We start from the raw sequence: 20,752 nt of genomic DNA on the forward strand, positions 1-20,752 counted from the left end.
CAGTGTTTCTCTTCCTGTCCCTTTGGTTCCAGCAGTACAGTCAGCTCCGAGAGGATGTCCAAACGAGTTCACTTTGGAGTTGATTGGTCCCACCAACTCAAGGGGAAAAGTCGTCCTTGCAGGGCTCCTCTAGTAGAAAAGAATTCGGAGCTTCAGCACAGCAGCAGGGCTTCACTGGTCAAACCAACCGCCCAGGAGTTGCAGCATGCGTCTCTTCCAAGTGCTTCAGATTCCTTCATCCAGTGGTCGACTCTTTCTTCCAAGCCCAAAAAAAACTCACCTTTTATGCAGGTTTCTCCCATTCATTCCAGCCTAGCTGTCAATCACAAAGCAAGGTGGCTTTCCTTGCCGGACGGACAGCCAGCCAGCCAGCCAGCCAGCCAATCACCCAAGGGTGCATTCCTGTAACCATGGGGATTAAGCACAGGGAGTTCCAGGCAACTCCCTCACTTCCCGCCCCTGCCAGACACTCTGGAGCCAGAGGCGGGCTTCACTTGTGAAACCCGCCAAAAATGAACAAAGGGACCAAGCCTGGTTTGGCGCACAGAGTAAATCTCAAGAAGGACCTTTCCAGCAAGAAATGGCGAAAAAAGACAACCAGGGCCATTTTGACAAAATGGGCACCCATGGGTGCCTTACTGCAGCTGCGAATGCAGCCTGTGGTTGAAACACAATGGTAGTAAAAAGTAAACCACTGCCACCAGCCATTAATTGTAGAAAGGATAACATTAAAAGGTTACATTAGAAACTAGATGAAGGGGATACTAAGCAACCCCTCCAGCACCCTATGGTAAAATAGTGTGCACTGGGTCTAGAACGTTACAAAATGTATGTAAGGTCAATTTCACTTCACTGCTCTTGGAAACAGTAGTTTCACCAAGAGAAGGTATTTAAACCTTTGGGAAATCTGAGAGACATGTGTGCCACTGCACTGAAGGTTCTGTCTGACAGAATGTAAAAATGATGCCTACGGAGTTTATCAGACTCCAAAGAAACAGTCTAAATTACATTAAAATACATGAGTGGGAAAAAGGTCTCACTCTCTCCAGGTAAGAAATTAAAAAGTGCTGGGGGTCTCTAAGGCAGAAGGGAATCAGCAAAATTCTGGGAATGCTCCCTAGCACTGTGCACACCTAGTTTTCCAATCTTTGCACTATTATTGCACCAGGGACTTAAGGTGTTCCGCTTCCATCAGGCACAATCTTTCTGAGCTGTTGTCCCAAGTGTTAGGACAAAGGAAATCCAAACTTCATAGCATGCTTATGAATTCAGAAGCTAATGTTCATAGATTACTTGGTTCATACAGCAAAATTGGGCTCTGTTCTTACAGAAATGTCATTTGTGTTACAGTGGATGTTGACTTATTCAGCTTGGAAGCAAAGGCTTCCAACTCGGCATCAGAAAGACATATTTGCAAAGTGAAAAAATATGAAAGTAGACAATAGTCAGCAGTGCTTTTAAAACAGAGCAACACAAGTTCATATGCATTTATGAAGAGGTTCAATTTCTTTACACTATTCTAAAAGCCACAAGAAACACTGTATTGATTGAAAGTGTTAGACTAATTCCAAGGCAAACATTCCTCAAGACCCAAGATTTAAGCATGATAACCTCAATCCAACACAAGATTGAGAATGTGCATACTCCACACTGTAGAAATCCTTTACAAAGTGTTAAAGTGTTAACAGCTTCAGGGCACAATCATACACCTACATACCTTCATTATGCTGTGCTCGCCTCCTCTCATCGCGGGGTGTTCTTGATCCATCACTTTTCCTAATTTTAGCAACAAAATAAAACAAGTGTCTTTAGTCGAACACTTCACATTACTGTGGTAGCAAGATGAAAAACTGGCCAGTGTGCAGACTACCACTGGTATTTCATTTTGACAGCATAAATAGATGCAGCACAGGAAGCTGTGTTGGTTTTGCCCATTGAGCACAACCAATAGTAGTTTCCTGTTCTGTGTTTGCTAAAAGAAAACGTTACTCACTTCAAGAACTCTTGTACCCTTACTCTTCCAGTCCCTACCTGAAATCCAACTGACTGAACAACGAATACAGGTGGAGGCAGGTGTATTAGTACTATAAAAGACTGTCAGAAACCTGAAACAGGGTAGCTCTGCCCAGTGCAAAGCTCTGCTCAGTTTCCTTGTTCCGATCTGCAAGTGGGAGCCCTGCAAATTCTCCACTAGGCAACATTCTCCAGAAACGTGGGATCATTATAAAATATTTCCAACTTTGAGACAAAGCATGGAGTCAGATAGCAAGCAGGAAGAACCATTATATGGCAGTCCACTAAGATTCATTTTAATTATGACACAAACTATACATTTCAAGCAAATGTTTCTCAAGTACATTGGATAATATGACCAAAATCATTGCACATTACACAGTGATAAGGACATCAGACTAGAATAACAAGAACAATTACTGAAATGGATTAGGAATGAGGGTTATCAAGAACAATTTGCAATACTTAACAGAAGACCGACTATTTGCAATTACAGCAGGTAAGGGAATAACAATTTTAACCCTGGGACGCGTTAGCAAGAATGACCATAGCGCAGGTTCAGCAATAGTGATGTGCAGGTGATTGTGATTTGCAATAATGATCAATTGGCAGTGAATTCTATTAATTTAGTGGGATTTTGGAAAGCACTGCATGCAAATGCTCTTAGGAATTACTAATAACGAGAGCAGGCAAGAGATTTACAAAGTTAACCATGTCCATCATATGCAGTATTATTAATAAACCCCATCAGTGCTGGGTTGAGGACAGGTGCTCCATGGCACAGTAGGTTGAGCATTTGTAAAAGTGTTATTCTCGCGCCGTAGCGCCCGCACCCCCTCCCTGCATTGTATTTCTTGGTGTTCTGCTGCATTCTTCCTTCTAGGTTTACATTTGCAGATTGCCTTGTTCTTTTGTATATTGCTCTGTTTTCTGCTGTGCTCCACTCTCCTTTAGGTTCTCTTTTTAATGACTGCTATGTTCCTGATGCCCTGGTAACCTAATTTGCTTACTGGACTGCCTTGTTTTCTGCCTGCTCTTCCATCTGAGGTCTTGTCTACTTAGTCAATCGTCCACTATTGTCTTGTCGCCTTCTGTCTAGTCTGCTTGCACCCCTCCTTGTGTACACCCCCTAGTGTCCCCACCCCTCTTCTCTCCTCTACCCCCACCTACTCAATGGTGCTCTCTGTTTCTCCTATCTTTTCAAACTGCTTCACCATCGACTAGCCTGCTCTCCTCACTAAGTCTGGTAGGAAAAAAGTTCAAAAAGGATATCCTGGTCTTCAACTCAGGCCTCCCTATTGCTGACACGTATACCAGTGCTTCCTCTAGACAGACCCTCACCAAAATCCTCTTTGTCGTTCCCTCGCCAGACCTATGGACTCTTCATATGGTCTCTGTGCTCTCTCATTTCTCTTCGGCCATTAATGATGGCACCCTGTGGAAGGCTCTCCTGGTCCCCATGCACTCCTGTAAGGTCCTCATTAATGTTAATCTGAATGGCACCGTCTTGGTCCAAGGCCCGTAGGTCAACCTTCTCCTCTGATAGACGCTTCACACGCCTCATCCATTTCCTTTCTTCTCCTGCGGTCCCTTCTTCAGCTTCCTTGCCTCTGCCTCCTCCTCCTCCTCGGCTACCTTGCCCTCTCCTCCTTCCTCTTCTGCCCCCCCCACCCCACCCTGGCTCCTTCTACACCTCTGTAGGGCGTACCTCTAATTTCTACCCCTCCCCGGAAGTCTTTCAAGGTTGGCAACCTTCTCTATATTGCCACTCAACTCTCGCTCAGCTGTCAAACAAACCGCCTCCTGGAAGACCTTGATCTCAATGTCCTCGGTCTCACCCAGACATGGTTCATGCCAGCTCTGTCACAAGTTTTGACACTCTCCTCCCTGATGGCTACAAGATCCTCTCCGCACCCAGATCCAACTATTCTGGAGGGGGTGTAGTCTTTATCTTCCCGGAGTGGATCCCTGCCTCTGTCATTCCAAGGCAGGCCTACTCTTCTTTCAAATGCGTTGGTGTCTTTTTTTACTCACTCACTCACTCTCTCAGATCACCTCCTTCCTCTGAGTGGGTAGACCGCTCCTCCTCCCTCCTGGCCTCGACCACTCAACTCCTCCTTCTTGGAGACTGACATCCACCTGGATGCTTCATGTCCCTCCTTTGGACTCTTTCGCAACCTCTGCGACTCTCTTTCTATTCTTCCCTCTGGCCAACTCCAGTACTGCCAGTACTTCTCAGTCATCCTACCCATGAAGCGTGTGCAAGTTGAGGCTTTCACCGTCACTTTCTCTCCCCCTCCCCTCCTTGGGCTGACTCATATCCTGACACAATCCTTTCCATGCTCCACTCTTCTAGCTCCGATACTCTTGATGTTCTTGCCCCTGTTCTGAGGATCAGCTTGAAGCACAAAGTCAAGTGCAACTCCTGGTAGGACTCTGACCGCGTCACCCTTAAAGGAAAGTGCAGGGTGGCGAAGAGGAAATGGCTAGGCTCTTGTGCATCCTCTAACAAACTGGCCTGCCGCCTGCTCCAAAGGCAATACCGGCTCTCTGTCTGCACTAAGAAGAAAGCCCACATCCAAGCCCACATCTCTACGCCATCTAACAACTCGGCTGAACTCTTTAAAATCTGTAAGGAGCTGGCCAATCCTGCTGCAGTCTCCACCTCTCCTGTCCCCTGGCTTCTCATTTCATCTCCAAAACCCAGGACATCCGGGCCACCCTCTCGTCCTCTCCTCCTTCTCCCTCTATTCTCTCCTCTACCTCCGGCCCCCCTGTGGCCACCTCTACCTCTTTCTCTTCCTTTCCTCTGTTCTCCCCAGACAAGGTTTCTAGACAAGTCCGATCTATGAAAGTCTCGCCAAAACAGGTTCTTCTAAAACCATCAAGGACCACATTGACACCCTCGCTCCTGCCCTGGCTGACTTCTGCAACCACTCCTTCGCCACTAGAGCCTTCCCTTCCCCCTCCGAAGCACTCTTGTGCACCCTTCTCTCAAGAAACCCTCAGCCGACCCCTCATGCCCGGCTGACTATCACCCTATCTCCATCACTTCTTTCCTGGGCAAACTTCAGGAAAAGCTGGCCATCTCCCAGCTTAATCTTCACACTGAATATGTTGGTTGTCTCCATAACCATCAGTCTGGCTTCAGAGCAGCCAGAAGCACGGAAACTGCTCTCCTGAACATCTGTGAAGACCTGCTCTCTAACCTTGATTCTAATCTCCCCTTTGTCCTCATCTTACTTAATCTCTCTTCTGCCTTTGACACGATAAACCATGCCATCCTGCTTAATCATCTCTGTGATAACCTGGGTATCGGTGATCAGGCCCTGGCTGACCTCGTTCCTCTCTGATCGACCCTCCCAGGTTCAACTTGGGTCCTTCCTTTCCTCTATCTCACTCTCTACTTGTGGTGTTCCCCGGGGGTCCAAACTCTCTCTGTGGCTGTTTAACCAGTACCTGGCACCTCTCGCCCACCGGATTGCCGCTCCCTGCTCCAACTTTCATTGCTATGCAGATGACAGCTCGTTTTCAGGCTCCCATCTGCCACTCTTCTCTCATCTCTGACTGTCATCCAGGAGTGGCGTGCCGGCAACGATCTCTGCCTTAATGCCAGTAAGACAGATTCTCCTCATCGGCACATCTGTACCCTCCTTTCCTGTCACTCTCTGGCCAACCTCTCTTGGCCTTCTTCCTGCTCCCACATGTGAGGCTAAGAACCTCAGGGTCATCTTCGACTCCACACACACTCTTTCTCCTCACATCTTTGACGTCTCAAAGAAGTCAAACTACCAACTGCACCTCCTCAGAGGCATTTTTCCTTTCCTCTCCTTCTCCCAGAAGCTCACCGTCTCTAGAGCTCTCGTTCTCTCTAGGCTAGACTACTGCAACAGCCTCTTTCTAAATCTGCCTGCTTCTACTCTCCACCCTCTACAACTCATCCAGAACAGGACCGCAAGGGATCGTATTTCTCCAGCACTGAAATCCCTGCATTGGCTCAGAGTGGCTACAAGGATTAAGTTCAAGACCCTCTGCATTGTCCACAAGGCCGTCTGGGGAGTGGGTCCTCAATACCTCCAACTCTCTCTTTGTAAATACCTTCCTACTCTACCTCTTCGCTCCTCCACCTCCAACTGCCTCAGGGTCAGTTGCTTCTCCAAGCAACATGTTGGTGGTAGATTCTTCGGCAGGGGCCTCCCTCTGGAACAGCCTCCCTGTCTCTCTGAAACTTGAGGAGAACCATCTCTGGTTCTGGCAGCACCTCAAGACCTTCCTCTTTGCTTCTGCCGTCTCTCTTCCTCTCACCTGCTGATTTCCTGTCGGATACTGGTCACCTGGCTACCCTCTGATTTCGGGCCCAGAGCCCTGCCCCTCCAGTTGCACACCCGCACTGCCTCCCGGCAACCCTTGCACTTGGGTCTGTATATGTAACCCTACAGTCCACCTACCTGCACTTTTGGATACCTGCTGTCTGCACTCACCCTTGTACCTGCTGGCCGCACCTCTCGTTATTGTTCTGATCCCATGTACAGCACTGCCCCCTCCCCTTTTCCCCTGGCACTTTCCCACTCCCCTCCACTTGCACAATCTCAATGTCACTTGGCCTAGTAAGATCGTAGTCTGTCCTCCCTCTGTTCCCCCTTTCCTGCCTCATAATTGATGTAGTAACCCTGCTGGGAGAGGCTGCACAACCCTTGTCCTCCTGGTATTAGGTACCCCACATATTGGCATAGGTCTGTAATACACAAGTTGGTAGTATGACTGAACAGTCAGACTTCTCTCAAGAGTGGTCAATGTGAGTTGTAGAGCTGTAGCATCGAATTTCACAAATACAAGTATTCAAATAACATTTACACTCGAGGTTTTCTAGTAAAATAATTATTTGAATGTCAGTTTTAAATAAACATTCTTTAAAAGGGGCAATGTGGAACAATACAAATACACTTCCAAATACTTTATCAGATTCAAGTCAAGCAAGTAGATACTCGTTATAGATGCTTCATACACACTTCCTACACCCTGAGGTGAATTCACTAACTAGGACAGTACTGGCATTTATATATATCACTTTTGCACTTGGTAAATTCTGAGGTTGGCAGAAAGGAAAGGTTAAAGGAAGGAAAAAAGGTTTAAAAAGGTTCTCGGAGGACGTGAGCACTTTTAAATCTCCCAATGAAATAGATGCAAATTTTTCCCAGCAATGTTAGTTCAAAACCAAGGTATCACCTATGAGGGACAGTAAGAATCAAAGTCAATGGATTAGAAGAGTCTGCAGCCAAAGTCAATTGGAATAAAGACTATGGAGCTGAGGCAATTCTTAGATAGCAAAACATCTTGCACAAAGCTAGTTTGTTGTAGAAAATCACTGTTGGGTCACAAGCTGTTAAACCTTTGAAACGTTACAATTACATCAACTCTAGAAAAGCAACTAATGCAAATCCCAACTGAGAAGAGCAAGCTCCAGACAATGAGGTAAGTACCCCATAGTCAGAACAGTACCTTTGGTTGGAAGAAGAGGATCAAGCTGGCTTCTGTCTGGTTGCAGTGATGCAGATCCTGTGTTCCTGGGCCTCAGTCATGGGGACAAGAGGGAAGACGCCTGGAGGACTCCCGAACAGCAATTCAAAGGTCAGCGGCAGCTACAGGCGTTCTTTGGATCAGCAGCACTTTGCGGTTTCAGCGGTCGGTGAATAGCACCACTGCAGATCTTGGACACCAGTTGGGCTTCCTTCACTGCTTGAGTCCAGCATTCTGGTGAGGTGACTCGAGCTTGTGTTGTCCCTGCTTTGGGAGGCACCAGGTTACAGCAGCAGCAAAGAAGTACAGCCAGTTGAGAAAGGTCTTCCAGCAAAGTTAATCTCCGGGTTAGTTGGTCCCACTACCCCAAGGGAAGAAGTCGTTCCGCACTGAGCTTTTCTTGTCGATCAGAAAAAGGAGTTCCAGCACAGCAGCAGGGCTTCACCGGGCAATTCAAAGGTCCAGGAGGATGCAGAAAGCTTAGTTCACGGTTTGTCAGATTGTTCTTCCCAGTGGTCGACTGTCTTCAGTCCAAGAAGCCCCGCCTTTTAAGCAGGTTTCTCCCATTCATGCACACCCTAGCTGTCACTCACACAGCAAGGTGGCTGTCCTGCAAGGACAGACAGCAAGCCAATCAGGACTGGGTGCATTCAGGTAACCAAGGAGACAAAGGACAGGGGAGTTTTGGGCATCTCCCTCACTTCCTGCTCTTCCAGACACTGGAGCCAGAGGCGGGTTTCAGTACTGAAGCCTGCCAAAGGCAAAATTAAGTGCTCAAACCTGGTTTGGCACGCAGAGTAAAATCCTAGAAAGACCTCAAACAGGCAATGGCGAAAAAAGAAGAACAGGGCCATTTTGACACAATACAATGCACCCTTGGGTGCTATACTTCAGCTGAGGATTCAGCCTGCGGTAGAAAAGCACAATGGTAGAAACATTAAACCACTGCCACCAGTCAATTAAAGTAGTGAGGGTAACAAAAAAAATCTTACATGAGTAAGTAGGAAAGGGGGCTACAAAGTAACCCCTCAGCACTCCACATAAGATGGGGTGTGCTGGACCTACAAAGAGAAAAGGTAAGTAAAGCCAATTTCACTTTACTATTCTTGGGAACTGTAGTTCACCCAAGAAAAGGTATTTAAACCTTAAGAGAAATCTAAAGGATTTCTCTGACACTGCACTGAAGGTGCGCTGTGTCACCATACAAAAAGTAGATGCCTATGGAGTTTGTCAGACTCCAAAAACAAAGGACATAGATACTCCAAATCAGATCCAAACGCATAAAAGAGTGAGAAAAAGGGCTTGCTCACTCCAGGGTTAAAAAGTCCTAAAGTCCAGCAAAAGAGCTGGGGGTGTCTAAGGCTGAAGGGAATTAGCACAGAAATGAACTCTCCCTAACACTCGTCCCCCCCAGACTAAGGGACAGGAGAATTTAATCCACTCCTGGATGAATTTCCTAATCCAGTCGGTCATACTTTCTGGAGAGACCATCAGCATTTTGGTGATTACATCCCGACCTGTGTTCTATGGTTAAACCAAACCCTTGGAGGCTGATTGACCACCTTAATTTTTTATTCTCCCCCTTCATCTTCATTAATCATCTTAAGGGTTGGTGGTCTGCCTGAATAACAAAAGTAGAACGATACAAGTATGGCCTAAACTTCTTCAGAGATCACACAATGGAAAAACTCATTTTCAATAGTTGCCCACCTTGTTTCACGGTCCTTCACTTTCCTACCGATGAAGCAGATGGGGTGCTCCCCGCCTTTCTCATCCAGACTAAACACCGCACCTATCCCTGTGTTATACGCATCGGTCTGTGTATTGAAGGATTGGTTGTAGTCAGGAGCTCAAGACTGGAGCTTGACAAAAGGCTTTCTTCAGTGCTTCTAAAGCCTTGGTGCACTCCTCATTCCACCCAACCTTCTTGGGGAATTTGGGTGAAGAGATCACATTCAAGGGAGAAGCTATGGCCCAATAGTTCTCTATGAAGTTCCTGTAGTACCCAGTGAGACCTAGAAAGGCTCTCACTTGGGTCTTAGTAGTAGGGGGTGGCCCAGTTGTTTACAGAGTGTACTTTGCTAGGCAATGGCCTTATTTCACCTCCTCCTACCTCATGTCCAAGGTAGACCACATAACTGACCAATTTGACATTTACTAGCCTTTATGGTCGGATGGGCCTGTTCAAGACCCTACAAAACATCTCAGGTGGTGAAGATGCTCTTCCCAAGTGGGGCTGAACACTGCAATGCCATCCATCCCATTCAGAACTTGATTCACCATCCTAAGGAATATAGCAGGTGCATTTGAGAGTCCAAAGGGCATAACCTTAAACTGGTAGAGGCCTCCTGGGGGTAGAAAATTCAGTTTTCTCCTTGGCATGGTCTGTCAGAGCTATTTGCCAATAGCCCATGGTCAGGTAAAATGTACTGAGTAACTAGGCTAAACCAAGTTTGTCCACCAGCTCATCTGTTTTGGGTAATTCCAGAACTCAAACCGATATCAGGGCGTCCAACTGCTGGGCTACTTGTAGATGTTTGTTCAGATTCACAAATACAACCGATTCCCTGCCTTTCTCCTGATCCAGGAATACAAGTTGTAAAGATTGTGACCTCTAACATTCATCATCCGATCTTTCCACTTACAATAATAATTAATGTATATTGGAATCCTCTGTCTTCAAAAGCCCTCTTTCTTTTCAAAATAGAACTAGTTTTAGACCGGATAGAGCTCTGGAAACCAAAGCTCAAACTACCATTCTTGCGGGGGTCTAAATATGAATTGCATACAGCCCTCCCTTAAACTATCCAAACCACAAGCTATCGAATGGCTGGCTCTAATGGAAACAAGAAATGTCTGTATGACGAACAGGTCCTCCGCCCAAGATCAACCTGCAGCAGCAATTTGGTCCAGAGGGGCCTCATTGTCCATATTGGATGTATTTATTACATCTACTGCAAACAAATACATTGAATGAAACAATGTAACACCAATAAATGCTAGTAACCATAATGATCTAACAAAATGGCTTCCCCACAAGACACAAGAATCTTCATATTATGCAAATGATACAGAGCTTAATAACGGTAGGAATCGCTTAAGATGGAAAATCCCATTAATAAAATCGCTCAGAAACAGTATGTTGAGATCCCAAGTAGCCAACGATTTGAATGGAGGGAGGTCTTATATACACCAAATAAAACTGATTACACAATCAGCAAGACCTAATGCTCCCCTTAAACATCGCCATAATTATATTTTCAATCCTACAATTTTTAATTTGAAACAAATATTTAGGAAAGAAATGTAAGACTGGTGCCCTGTAGCTAAATACTCACAAAGAGCCAAAGTTAAATCTCATTATAGAAATGCAATAAAGGCCATTATTAACTACCAAGAGCAGCTGCATGCAGAAAAAATGCTGAATACACTTATATCTCAATCAACTGCTGAAATATGGCATCTAATAACTGGTCAGTTGGCTAATGTTCATACAACACTGGAATTGAATTCCATTAATGGAAGAAGCTTGGGCAGAACATTTCAATTTCCTGCTTGGTAATGAAATCAATCCATCAACAGTGGTACTCCAAGCATTGGATCAGTCCCAATTTGTATTCGACAATATTGACAATTTATAAATAATTAAAAAATTGAGTAGACCCAAAGCCCCGGGGCCTGATGGGCTAACCAATCTTACCCTTAGATTACATCCCGAGGAGTGGGCAGATACTCTGGAAATAATTTTTAGACAAACCATTTCCGAACAAAGTATACCGGCATCCTGGCAAGATGCAATTGTGATACCAATATTCAAAAAAGGCAACAGAAATGATCCAAATAACTATAGTCCTATTGCCTTGCTAGATGCTCCCAGTAAAATAATGGCTACATTAATTTTACGTGATTTTACAAAATGGATGATTGCTAACAAAATATCCGGCAAACATCAGTCGGGATTCTTGCCTGGCATACCCCCTGTTTTAAATCTAAGGATTTTAACCAGCTCTAAAAAAAAAAAAAAAACATGTTTTATAAAACCGACCCATGTTTTTAGCTGATAGATTTTAAGCAGGCTTTTGACTCATGGCATTGTTGAATGTTATGCTCTATGCTTTTAATGGCAGCATGTGCCTCATTATTTATTGGATTCATCAATTTTATTCAAAGACTACAATCCGGATTAAACTGACAGGCTGCCTTCTCACTAAACCCATCCAAGCGAAAACAGGTCTGAAACAAGGGTGTTCTTTTGCTTCATTTTCATAAAATGTTTACATAAGTGATATATATCAAGAATTAATTCTGGTGCGTTCCTTTCCTCCATCACTAGGGAAAAGGAAAATCCCATATCTAGTATATGCTGGTGATATTGTCCTTTTAGATATGACTCCAATTGGATTACAGAGAAAGCCAACAGCTTTAGGACTATATGCTGATGCCAACCACTTAGTCCTAAGCGATGCCAAGTCTAACATTCTCATCTTCCACCACCAGCTCCCTAGGGCTGGATGTCAATTCAATTGGACCCTGCAAAAGACATCCTTAGCTCAAATTAGCCATTACAAATATCTTGGAGTAAATATCAACACAGGCAGAGCTGAACATCCATATAAAAAACAGAGGCAAAGAACAAAATGAAAGTTTTAGCATTGCAGGCAATAGCACTACAGGAAAAGTATGGAAAATGTTCTATCAAACCGTCACAGATTTCTTTTTACATCCAAAAAGCAGTTCCACTCATTACCTATGGGATCCCATCAAAATCACTCAATGAACTTCCAAATTGGGACAGTTTGGAGGGAGTGTTTTTGAAAACCATTCTCACCATCCCTCAAAGTGTAAAATTTGAGCTAGGTCTGATCTCGCTTTGCACATCTTCGACCTGGCAAATGCTGTCTGCGTATATAAAATGTGTTCTATCTCCGGACGATGCTAATAATTTGCTTCCGGTGCAAAAACATTTATTAGAGGCTTCAGACCCTGGACCATTAAAATTCTGGAAATGTACCTGTGTGACCGCTCTTGATAAAACAGATATATCGGTAGAACTTTTAAAACAAAACCCAGAAAAGGGCAAATTAAAATAGTTTGAATGAAATTGGATCAACACCTGGGAGAAACGCAACACATATGCAATCTTCAAGTCAGGAGCTTGTGTACAGAAACCAGTAAAACAACTCCCATCATACTTAGAAAAATGTACAGATCAAACGTACGCATACATTATTCTTAGAATGAGATTTGATTTATGCCACACAGTCCAATTTAGCAAAATACTCAAAAATATATTATTTGGACTCAATCTGTCATTTCTGCAAAAACTGTAAGGAACAAGAAACACTCCAACATCTGCTTACAGAATGTCTGAGCTTACTGGATGCACGAAAATTGTTTTTAAAAAAATATTTTTTGATTATACTTATGACTAGTGAAAGACTATGGAGGGAGATCTTTAATGCTACCAAAATTTCAATAAACATAGTGTCGATTCAGTTTATGAAATATATTCGCATAATTGTTGAACCCAAATCTGCTATTTTAGTAATGAATTACAACTAGGTCATGAACCTTTAAATAACCTAAAGGCCAAGATCCTCTCCAGAGATCGGTAATCTACTATATTAATCTCCATCTCTAAAAGAAGGAAAGTTAGAAGCTGTAAATATGTGATGTTTAATCAATTTAAACCGGATGAGTTATCTATGCATGTCCATTTTTCATGAACAGAACTTGAGAAATATTTTTATGAAATCTTTAAATGTTTACTGTTGATATGATGTGATTGAAATCTAATGTGTTCCATACTGTAGTATATTCTAATGATATGAACACCGAAAGTACAGAGCCATCAAGTTTGCCTAAGATTGAATTCTAATGCGACTCCCATTGTAATATACCAGAATGCTAAAACACAAATGTATTATGATAAGAAGAACGTAAATGGTAAACTGATAGAAACTTTTTGCGAAGTAGGATCTATCTGAACTATAAATCTATATTAACCCCCTTAGGTGCCAAGGATTGGGTATCTCGTCCTTGCGATTACCTCCCGGTTGCCAAGGACGAGATACCTCGTCCTTTTTGGAACGTTGTTTTGTGTGATTCCTGCAAAGCAGGATCACACAAAACACTAATCCAACCCCTGGGCTATGTGAGGGGGAGGTCCCCCCTCACTGTCAGGGGGTTGGATTACCTCCAGTTTCACATCAGCGTGCGTAACAAAATATGTTCTTGAAAGCCAGGAAATTGGGGAATTCAGCACAGCAAACAATTTGTTCCTAGCTCATACAAGGACAAAAAAAACACAGGCTTCTTTGTACAACATTTTATTGGGATTTCTTTAAAAACCCAAAATGTTCTTTTTGATTATTTTCTCTCAACCCCTACAGCAAACTAGGATTGGGTGGCGCTATAACCGCCTACATGTGGGAAAAAAGGGGCCAAATGTGGCCGAGATCTCATGTAACAAAGAAGTTACAAGGCATTGAATGGCGACATAGCAAAACCACCAAAAAAAGCTTTGGCGGGGTGATGGGGGGGGGGGGTGGGCAACCATGGCAGTTAAAGGATTAATGTCATTGAGCATACCAAATGACTAAACAATCTAGTTCAATCGACTTATCTGATAGATATATATATAAATTCCGTTGAGTATAACAACCGATCAAGTCAATGCAGTTCTTATTTACGATACCATGTACTTGCCAGTCTTAGTTTTGTTTAATTGGTGATAGTGTATATGTTTGTTTTCGTTTTATTTCTTGAATCTGTGCTATTGTATACGTGCCTGCTCAAACTGGATTGTCGGGATGAATTGTAGCTGATGTAATGCACACTTTTTGCTATTATTGTTGAGAAATCTGTAAATATACTGAACAAATTTAAAAAGTTGTAATAACAATTTTAATTAAAAAAAACAAAGAACGGGTGGGCATCAGTTGTGGTGACTGCATTAAGAGCTCTATAGTCCACACAATCTCAATTCCTTGCTTCCGGCATTTGGCAGTAGTACAACTGGACTAGCCCATGGACCTGTTAATGGCTCTATAACCCCAAGATCAAGCATCTGCTTGACCTCTTCCTGTTTATGCGGGATGTGATGTTATCCGACATCCTGTACCCCCTGCTTTTGACAAAGAGACTCACCAGTGCAAATATGCTGACCCCAAGGGGTCAAGCATGGTGTCAGTGAAAACAGGGAGGCAAACCGATTAAACTGAGCTTTGCACTCCTCCTGTTGCAGATTCAGCTCTGAAGAGAGATTTACTCCTTCAATTGTCTCATCTGAGGGTTGTCCCCTGAGGAGATCAGGGAGGGGCTCACTCTCCTCATCTTGATCAGAGGCTAGAAGCAAAGCCCCTAGTTCTGGTCTGGAAACATAAGCCTTCAGACGGGTAGTGTGATAGACCCTGGTGGTCCTCTTGGGATTGCCCAAGTCCACAAAATAATGGAGCATTCCAGGTTTACCCACAACCTTGAAGGGTCCAATCCATTTGTCCTTTAAGGGCCTATCCCTTGTAGGTACCATAACCAATACAAACTGGTCTGAACTAAACACCATGTTAGCCTTCTGGTCATGCCAATGCTTGACCAGAGTCTGACCTGCTTTCAGGTTATCTGAAGCTTCTATCATTAGTGCCATCCTCTTCCTGAGGCATAGCACGTAGTCAGTGACTCTCACTGGCTGTAGGGTAGGGAAGGAGCGCTCTCCAACCCTTCCTTGATCAGGGCCAAAGTCTGACCAGATGACCATAGAGAAGTTCAAAGGGGCTGTACCCAACCCTGCTTGAAGGACTTATCTATAAGCAGAGAAAAGTCATGGCAGTAGAAGGTCCCACTTTCTTCTAAGGGGTTCCTCTAAAGCACCCATCATGATCTTCATAGTTCTGTTAAACCGCTCCACAAACCCATTGGTTAGGGGATGGTAGGAGGTTGAGAACTTGTAGGTCATGCTACAGTTTTTCCACATGGTAGTAGGACATACAATTCGACCCACTGTCAGAGATTACCTCCTAAGGAAAACCTACCCTGGTAAAAATACCAAGAAGGGCCTTAGCCACTGCCTGAGAATTAATAGTTCTCAGACATGGCTTCAGGATACCCGGTAGCATGGTCTACCACAACCAATATAAAATTGGTTGCCTGGAGAAGTTGGAGAGTCCAGGGGACCAACAAGGTCAATCCCCACCCTCGCAAAAGAGACTCCCACCACAGGGAGGGACACTAAATGTGCCACATGTTTGGCTCCACTCTTGCCGCAAGAGTGGCATGTGTGGCAGCTCTTACATAACTTTTCTACATCAGCCTCCATCTTGGGCCAGTAGAAATACAGCAAGAGCCTCTCTTTGGTCTCGCTTGAAACTCAAGTGGTCAGCCAGAGGAATCTCATGGGCTAACTGTAAAAACTTCTGTCTCACCTCCTGGGGTACACTCAGTAGGTTCACTGTAGATGAGGCCATTCTCCCAGTAAAGCCTATGCTTCCCTGGCTCTTGTCCTTCCAGCTGGGCAGCTGCCTGTTGGCGAAGACCTTCTAGATAGGGACACTCTTTGACCTCTACTGAAGTCTGCCCTAGAAGGTCCCCCTTCTGCAAGTAAAGTCTGCATTTCAGGATGGTCGGTCTTTAGGATCCAGATCTCCAACAAAGGGAAGGTTTTCTTCCAGCTCTGTGTCACCAGTAGCTGACTCTTCTGAGTTTGGTTGGTCCTCCCACTCACTCTCAACTGGGGAAGGGGTCACTGGGGTGACCTGCGACTGTCCTCTCAGGGATGTCCTTGTCCTATGTAAAGGTTAAGGTTTAAGACCTTTCTTTTTCCCTGAGATCTTGGTTTCCCCTGTCTCTTTTCTGTTATCTGGTATGGAGTTGTACGCATCCACATTCTGCTTCCACAGACCCAGGGACACTAAAGAAACACTGGCTTGAACTCCAATGGGGTCTTCAGCCAGTAGTTGAAAGTTGCCATTTGAACTTTTCCTTCAGGGGTGAAGGCTAAGGAGGCAGTGTGGACCCCTGAAGATGTACCCTTACATCTGAGTTCCCCTTTCACATAATCAGTAGACCCACACACAAAACATTTCCCAAATGTTCTCTGGAATGGGGGGTTTCTACTGACCTCCCCCTGGTTTGGCATCAGAGGTTTCACTGGACTTTCAAGGTTTCCCCTGGGACTTGTGTTTGTGGCCCTCTTTTGGATTGTTTTCCCTCTTTCTTGGGCTGCTTCCCTTCTTCCTTCTTGTGAGTTGCCCAATAGTCCTTGCGCGTGGCCCTGTTGGCTACCCACAAGTCAGCAGCCTGTGCTAACTTCTTGGGATCAATCTCTTTTGGAGTTAGCCAAGTGCTAATCGCAATTCGGAAAAGCAGGCATCAAAAATAGATTCCAAAAAAAAAATAAAAGATTCCTCATTCCTTCAAAAAGTGTTCACTCTGTAACCCTTAACCCAACCATCTAAGTTCTTTAAACACTCACATACCACGTAGCCCAAGGGGTACCCATCAGTATTTTTGAGGGTCCTAAACCTCCTAAGGTACTGGGAAGGAGTTTTCCCAAATCCGGCTATTAATGCCAGTTTCACGTATTCAAAACCCTCTCTCAATGGCGCCCAACTCCATTACAGCATCACAGCCATTCGGGGAAGTCTAGACATGAGATATTGAATTAAATTATTCCCACTGATTCCTTGAAGACCATAGGTGTATTGAAACGTACCCAGTAAATCCAGACAGGTTTAGATGCATACATACATCCTGCTTCTTTGGGAAGGCGAGGCTTGTTAGGACTAGCAGAATCAAGGGACAATCTTTTCAAATCCATTTCATGTTGCATCTCCCTCTCTCGGAGTTTGATATCTGGATGCTTGGCTTCAGCTTGAGCATTCAACTTTTTGACCTCCGACTCTAGTCTCATCTTTTCAAGAGACACATTCTTGGCTTAATTGTGGACAGTTTGGGGTCCCAATGAAAACAGGCTGAGGCAGAAGGGCAGGCTGTGGCAGAGAGGGCCCGTCTTCCTGGGACAACTCCACCTCCTCTGACTCTCTTGCAGATTGGAGTTACTCTAAACCGTCATCCTCATCATTACTTTCCATATTATTTGGGAGAGGGAACAACTTACTTACCTGTAACTGTTGTTCTCCAGCATGGGTCTGGCATGGATTCACATGCTCATGAATATTCCCCGCCGTCAGGCTGGGAATCCTCGGTAAAGAAAAAATCAGTATCAGTTTCGTTTCTGATCTGTCTTTCTTAGTAGTAACCAATCACTGGTCTCTGGGTCATACTGCCCCAGCCAATGATTGCCCTCTACCTAAACCCCCCGCCTCTGGCAGCCATCTTCAGATTTGGTAGCACGTAAAGTGGCAGTATGACCAAGTGAAGAGCCGCAGAGGGGTAGGAGGGAGGGTTCGCATGTGAATCCATGCCAGACCCATGCTGGAGAACAACAGTTACAGGTAAGTAACTTGTTCCTTCTCCAGCATGGGGCCTGGCATGGATTCACATGCTCATGAATACAAGACTACATTGCAGTACACACATGCACAACCACAGGAGGTGGCAAAAGGCTCAACATTAAGCATTACATAAACTCAACATTAAGCAACTCTTACCTCCCCACCAGGCCCACCTTCAGGCGAACAGGTTGCGCAGCACTGCTTGGCCGACTCTCGACTCCTCCCTGGAATCCCGGTCGACGCGGTAGAATCTCGTGAAGGTGTGCGTCGACCTGCACGTAGCAGTCCTTCAGATGTCCAGCAGGGGCACACCAGACAAGAATGCCGTAGTAGCAGCGATTGCTCTGGTCGAATGGGCTCTCGGACGGCCGGGCAGTGGTCGGTTTGCCAACCGGTGACAGTGCATGATGCAGCCGGAGAGCCATCTGGAAATGGAAGCCTTCGAGAGAGCCTTCCCCTGGTTCACAGGTCCAAAGTTCACAAACAGCTGTGATGTCTTCCGAAAACTCGTTTGGTCCACATAGAACTTAAGCGCTCTAGCTACATCCAGCGAGTGCAAAGTCCTCTCGGCCGGTGTCGAAGGCGATGGGAAGAAAACTGGTAACACCAAGGGCTCGTTAAGATGGAAGTCCGACGGCACCTTGGGCATGAAGGAGGGGTGCGTCCTCAGCACCACCCTTGTATCGTGAAAAAGTCCAGTATGGGCCTGAATCTCTCCCACGCATCGTGCGGAGGTGATGGCCACCAGGAATGCTGTCTTCCACGCCAGGAACTTCAAAGGAGCCGGATGCAAAGGCTCTAATGGCGGCCCCATGTGCCTGGTCAGCACCACGTTGAGCTCCCACGCTGGGGCTGGACCCTTCACCGGCGGGAACGATCGGAACAGTCCTTTCATAAATTCCTTCACCAGCCGATGAGACCACAAGGACGGCCGTCATATAGTTTTGGTGTATCGGCAGATCGCTGCCAGATGTATCTTGATGGAGGCGTGAGCTAGTCCAGCCTTGGCCAGCGACAGTAGGTATGGTAGCACTTGAGGTACCGTAATCCGTAGAGGGTTGATCTTCTGTGCACGGCACCAGACAGAGAACCTCTTCCACTTAAGTCTGTAGGACGCCCTGGCCTTTGCAAGAACCTCTCTGCAGTCTGCCGGGATATCATACCCTCCAAACTCTAGTGCTGCAGGAGCCAGGCCTGCAAGTTCAGTGACTCCGGGTCGTGATGAAGGATGGCGCCTTCTTCTCTGGAAAGAAGATCTGCGTCCGTCGGCAGCTTGACCGGTGGGTACGCTGACAAGTCCAGAAGGTCCGGGAACCAGATCTGCCTCGGCCACGGCGGTGCGACAAGGATCATCTTGCACCATGACCTCTTGAGCTGGTTGATGAGTCGGAGCAGCAACGGCAATGGAGGGAACGCATATAGGAACAGGCCGTCCCAGGGGAACGAGAAGGCATCGCCCATGCTCCTCGGCTGGGGAAACCTGCTGGTGGACCTCTGGCATTTGGAGTTAGTCGCCGTCGTGAACAGGTCGATCTGGGGTTTGCCCCATCGCTGAGACTCGATCCACTTGATCCTGGCGCAGCTTTCTGAGTGAGTCGGCTATGGTGATTTTTATCCCTGCCAGATGAAACGGCACCAGAAACATCCCTTGGGCAACGGCCCAATGCCACAAATCCTGGGCTTCCTTGGATAGGGCAGGGGATCTGGTTCCGCCCTGCTTCCGAATGTAGAACATCGTGGTGGTGTGGTCGGTGAAGATCCTCACCATCTTGCCCTTGAAGGATGGGAGAAAGGACCTGGAGGGCCCAGAACACTGCACAGAGCTCCAGGATGTTGATGTGGAGCGGCTTCTCCTCCGGTAGCCAGAGGTCTCTCGCGTGAAGCTCTCTGGTGTGCGCTCCCCACCCCTCCAGGGAGGCATCCGTCGTCACTGTTACCTGGTGGGACGGGGTCTGAAAGTCTGTCCCTGCCGCCAAATGAGCGTGGGTGCTCCACCATCGGATTGCTCGTCGGAAGGTCTCGTTGAGGAATCCTGTCCTCGAAGCTGCCCGTTGCTTTGATCCAGCGGGCGTCGAGGAACTCTTTAGAAGGCGCATCCGAAGCCTGCACAGGCGCACGAGATATATGCAAGAGGACATCATCCTGAGGAGGGACTTGATGGACCCAACCCTGGCCACATCTGTGGCCAGCAGACGCTGCTCCTTGCCCAGGATGGCCTTTGTCCTTTCCTCCGACGGCGAGGCCAGACGCGCCACTGTGTCGAGCTTGGCTCCCAGAAACAGTGCGACTTGCGAGGGGACCAGGTGGGATTTCGGGAAGTTGATGGAGAACCCCAGGTCCATGAGCAGCTGGACTGTCTTCGCTGTGTGTTCTACGGTGAGCTCCCTTGTCCCTGCACGGATGAGCCAATCGTCCAGTTAGGGGTAGACGTGGATCCCCTGCAGGCGCAGCTGCGCCCCCACTGGTGCAAGGCACTTGGTGAAAACCCTGGGTGCCGACTTCAATCTGAACGGGAGGGCCTTGAACTGGTAGTGCTGTCCTTGGACCACGAACCTGAGGAACTTTCGGTGTCCTTTTAGAATGGGGATGTGGAAATATGCATCCTCCAAATCCAACGACGACAGGAAATCGCCCTCCTCCAGGTGTCCCAGCACGTGCTGGAGGGTGACCATCCGGACCTTCTGCGCCTTGATGTGCTTGTTCAGTCGTCGCAGGTCCAGGATGGGCCGCCATCCTCCTGTCTTCTTTTTCACGAGGAAGTACCTTGAGTA

At 46.2% G+C, this 20,752-nt stretch overlaps 1 protein-coding gene across 2 annotated transcripts in view; it reads right to left on the reverse strand.

Moving 5' to 3' along the window:
- USF2 (upstream transcription factor 2, c-fos interacting) overlaps positions 1-20,752 on the reverse strand; it is a 411,291-nt gene that overhangs the window by 123,195 nt on the left and 267,344 nt on the right. For both annotated transcript variants that reach the window (XM_069604824.1, XM_069604823.1), the window contains exon 7: positions 1,718-1,776. In XM_069604824.1, the coding sequence (XP_069460925.1) occupies positions 1,718-1,776 (59 nt within the window). The remainder of the gene's footprint in view (positions 1-1,717; positions 1,777-20,752) is intronic.

Source organism: Ambystoma mexicanum, chromosome 1p (genome assembly GCF_040938575.1).
Source record: "Ambystoma mexicanum isolate Mex_15411 chromosome 1p, UKY_AmexF1_1, whole genome shotgun sequence".
In the NCBI taxonomy this organism is placed as follows: Eukaryota; Metazoa; Chordata; class Amphibia; order Caudata; family Ambystomatidae; genus Ambystoma; species Ambystoma mexicanum.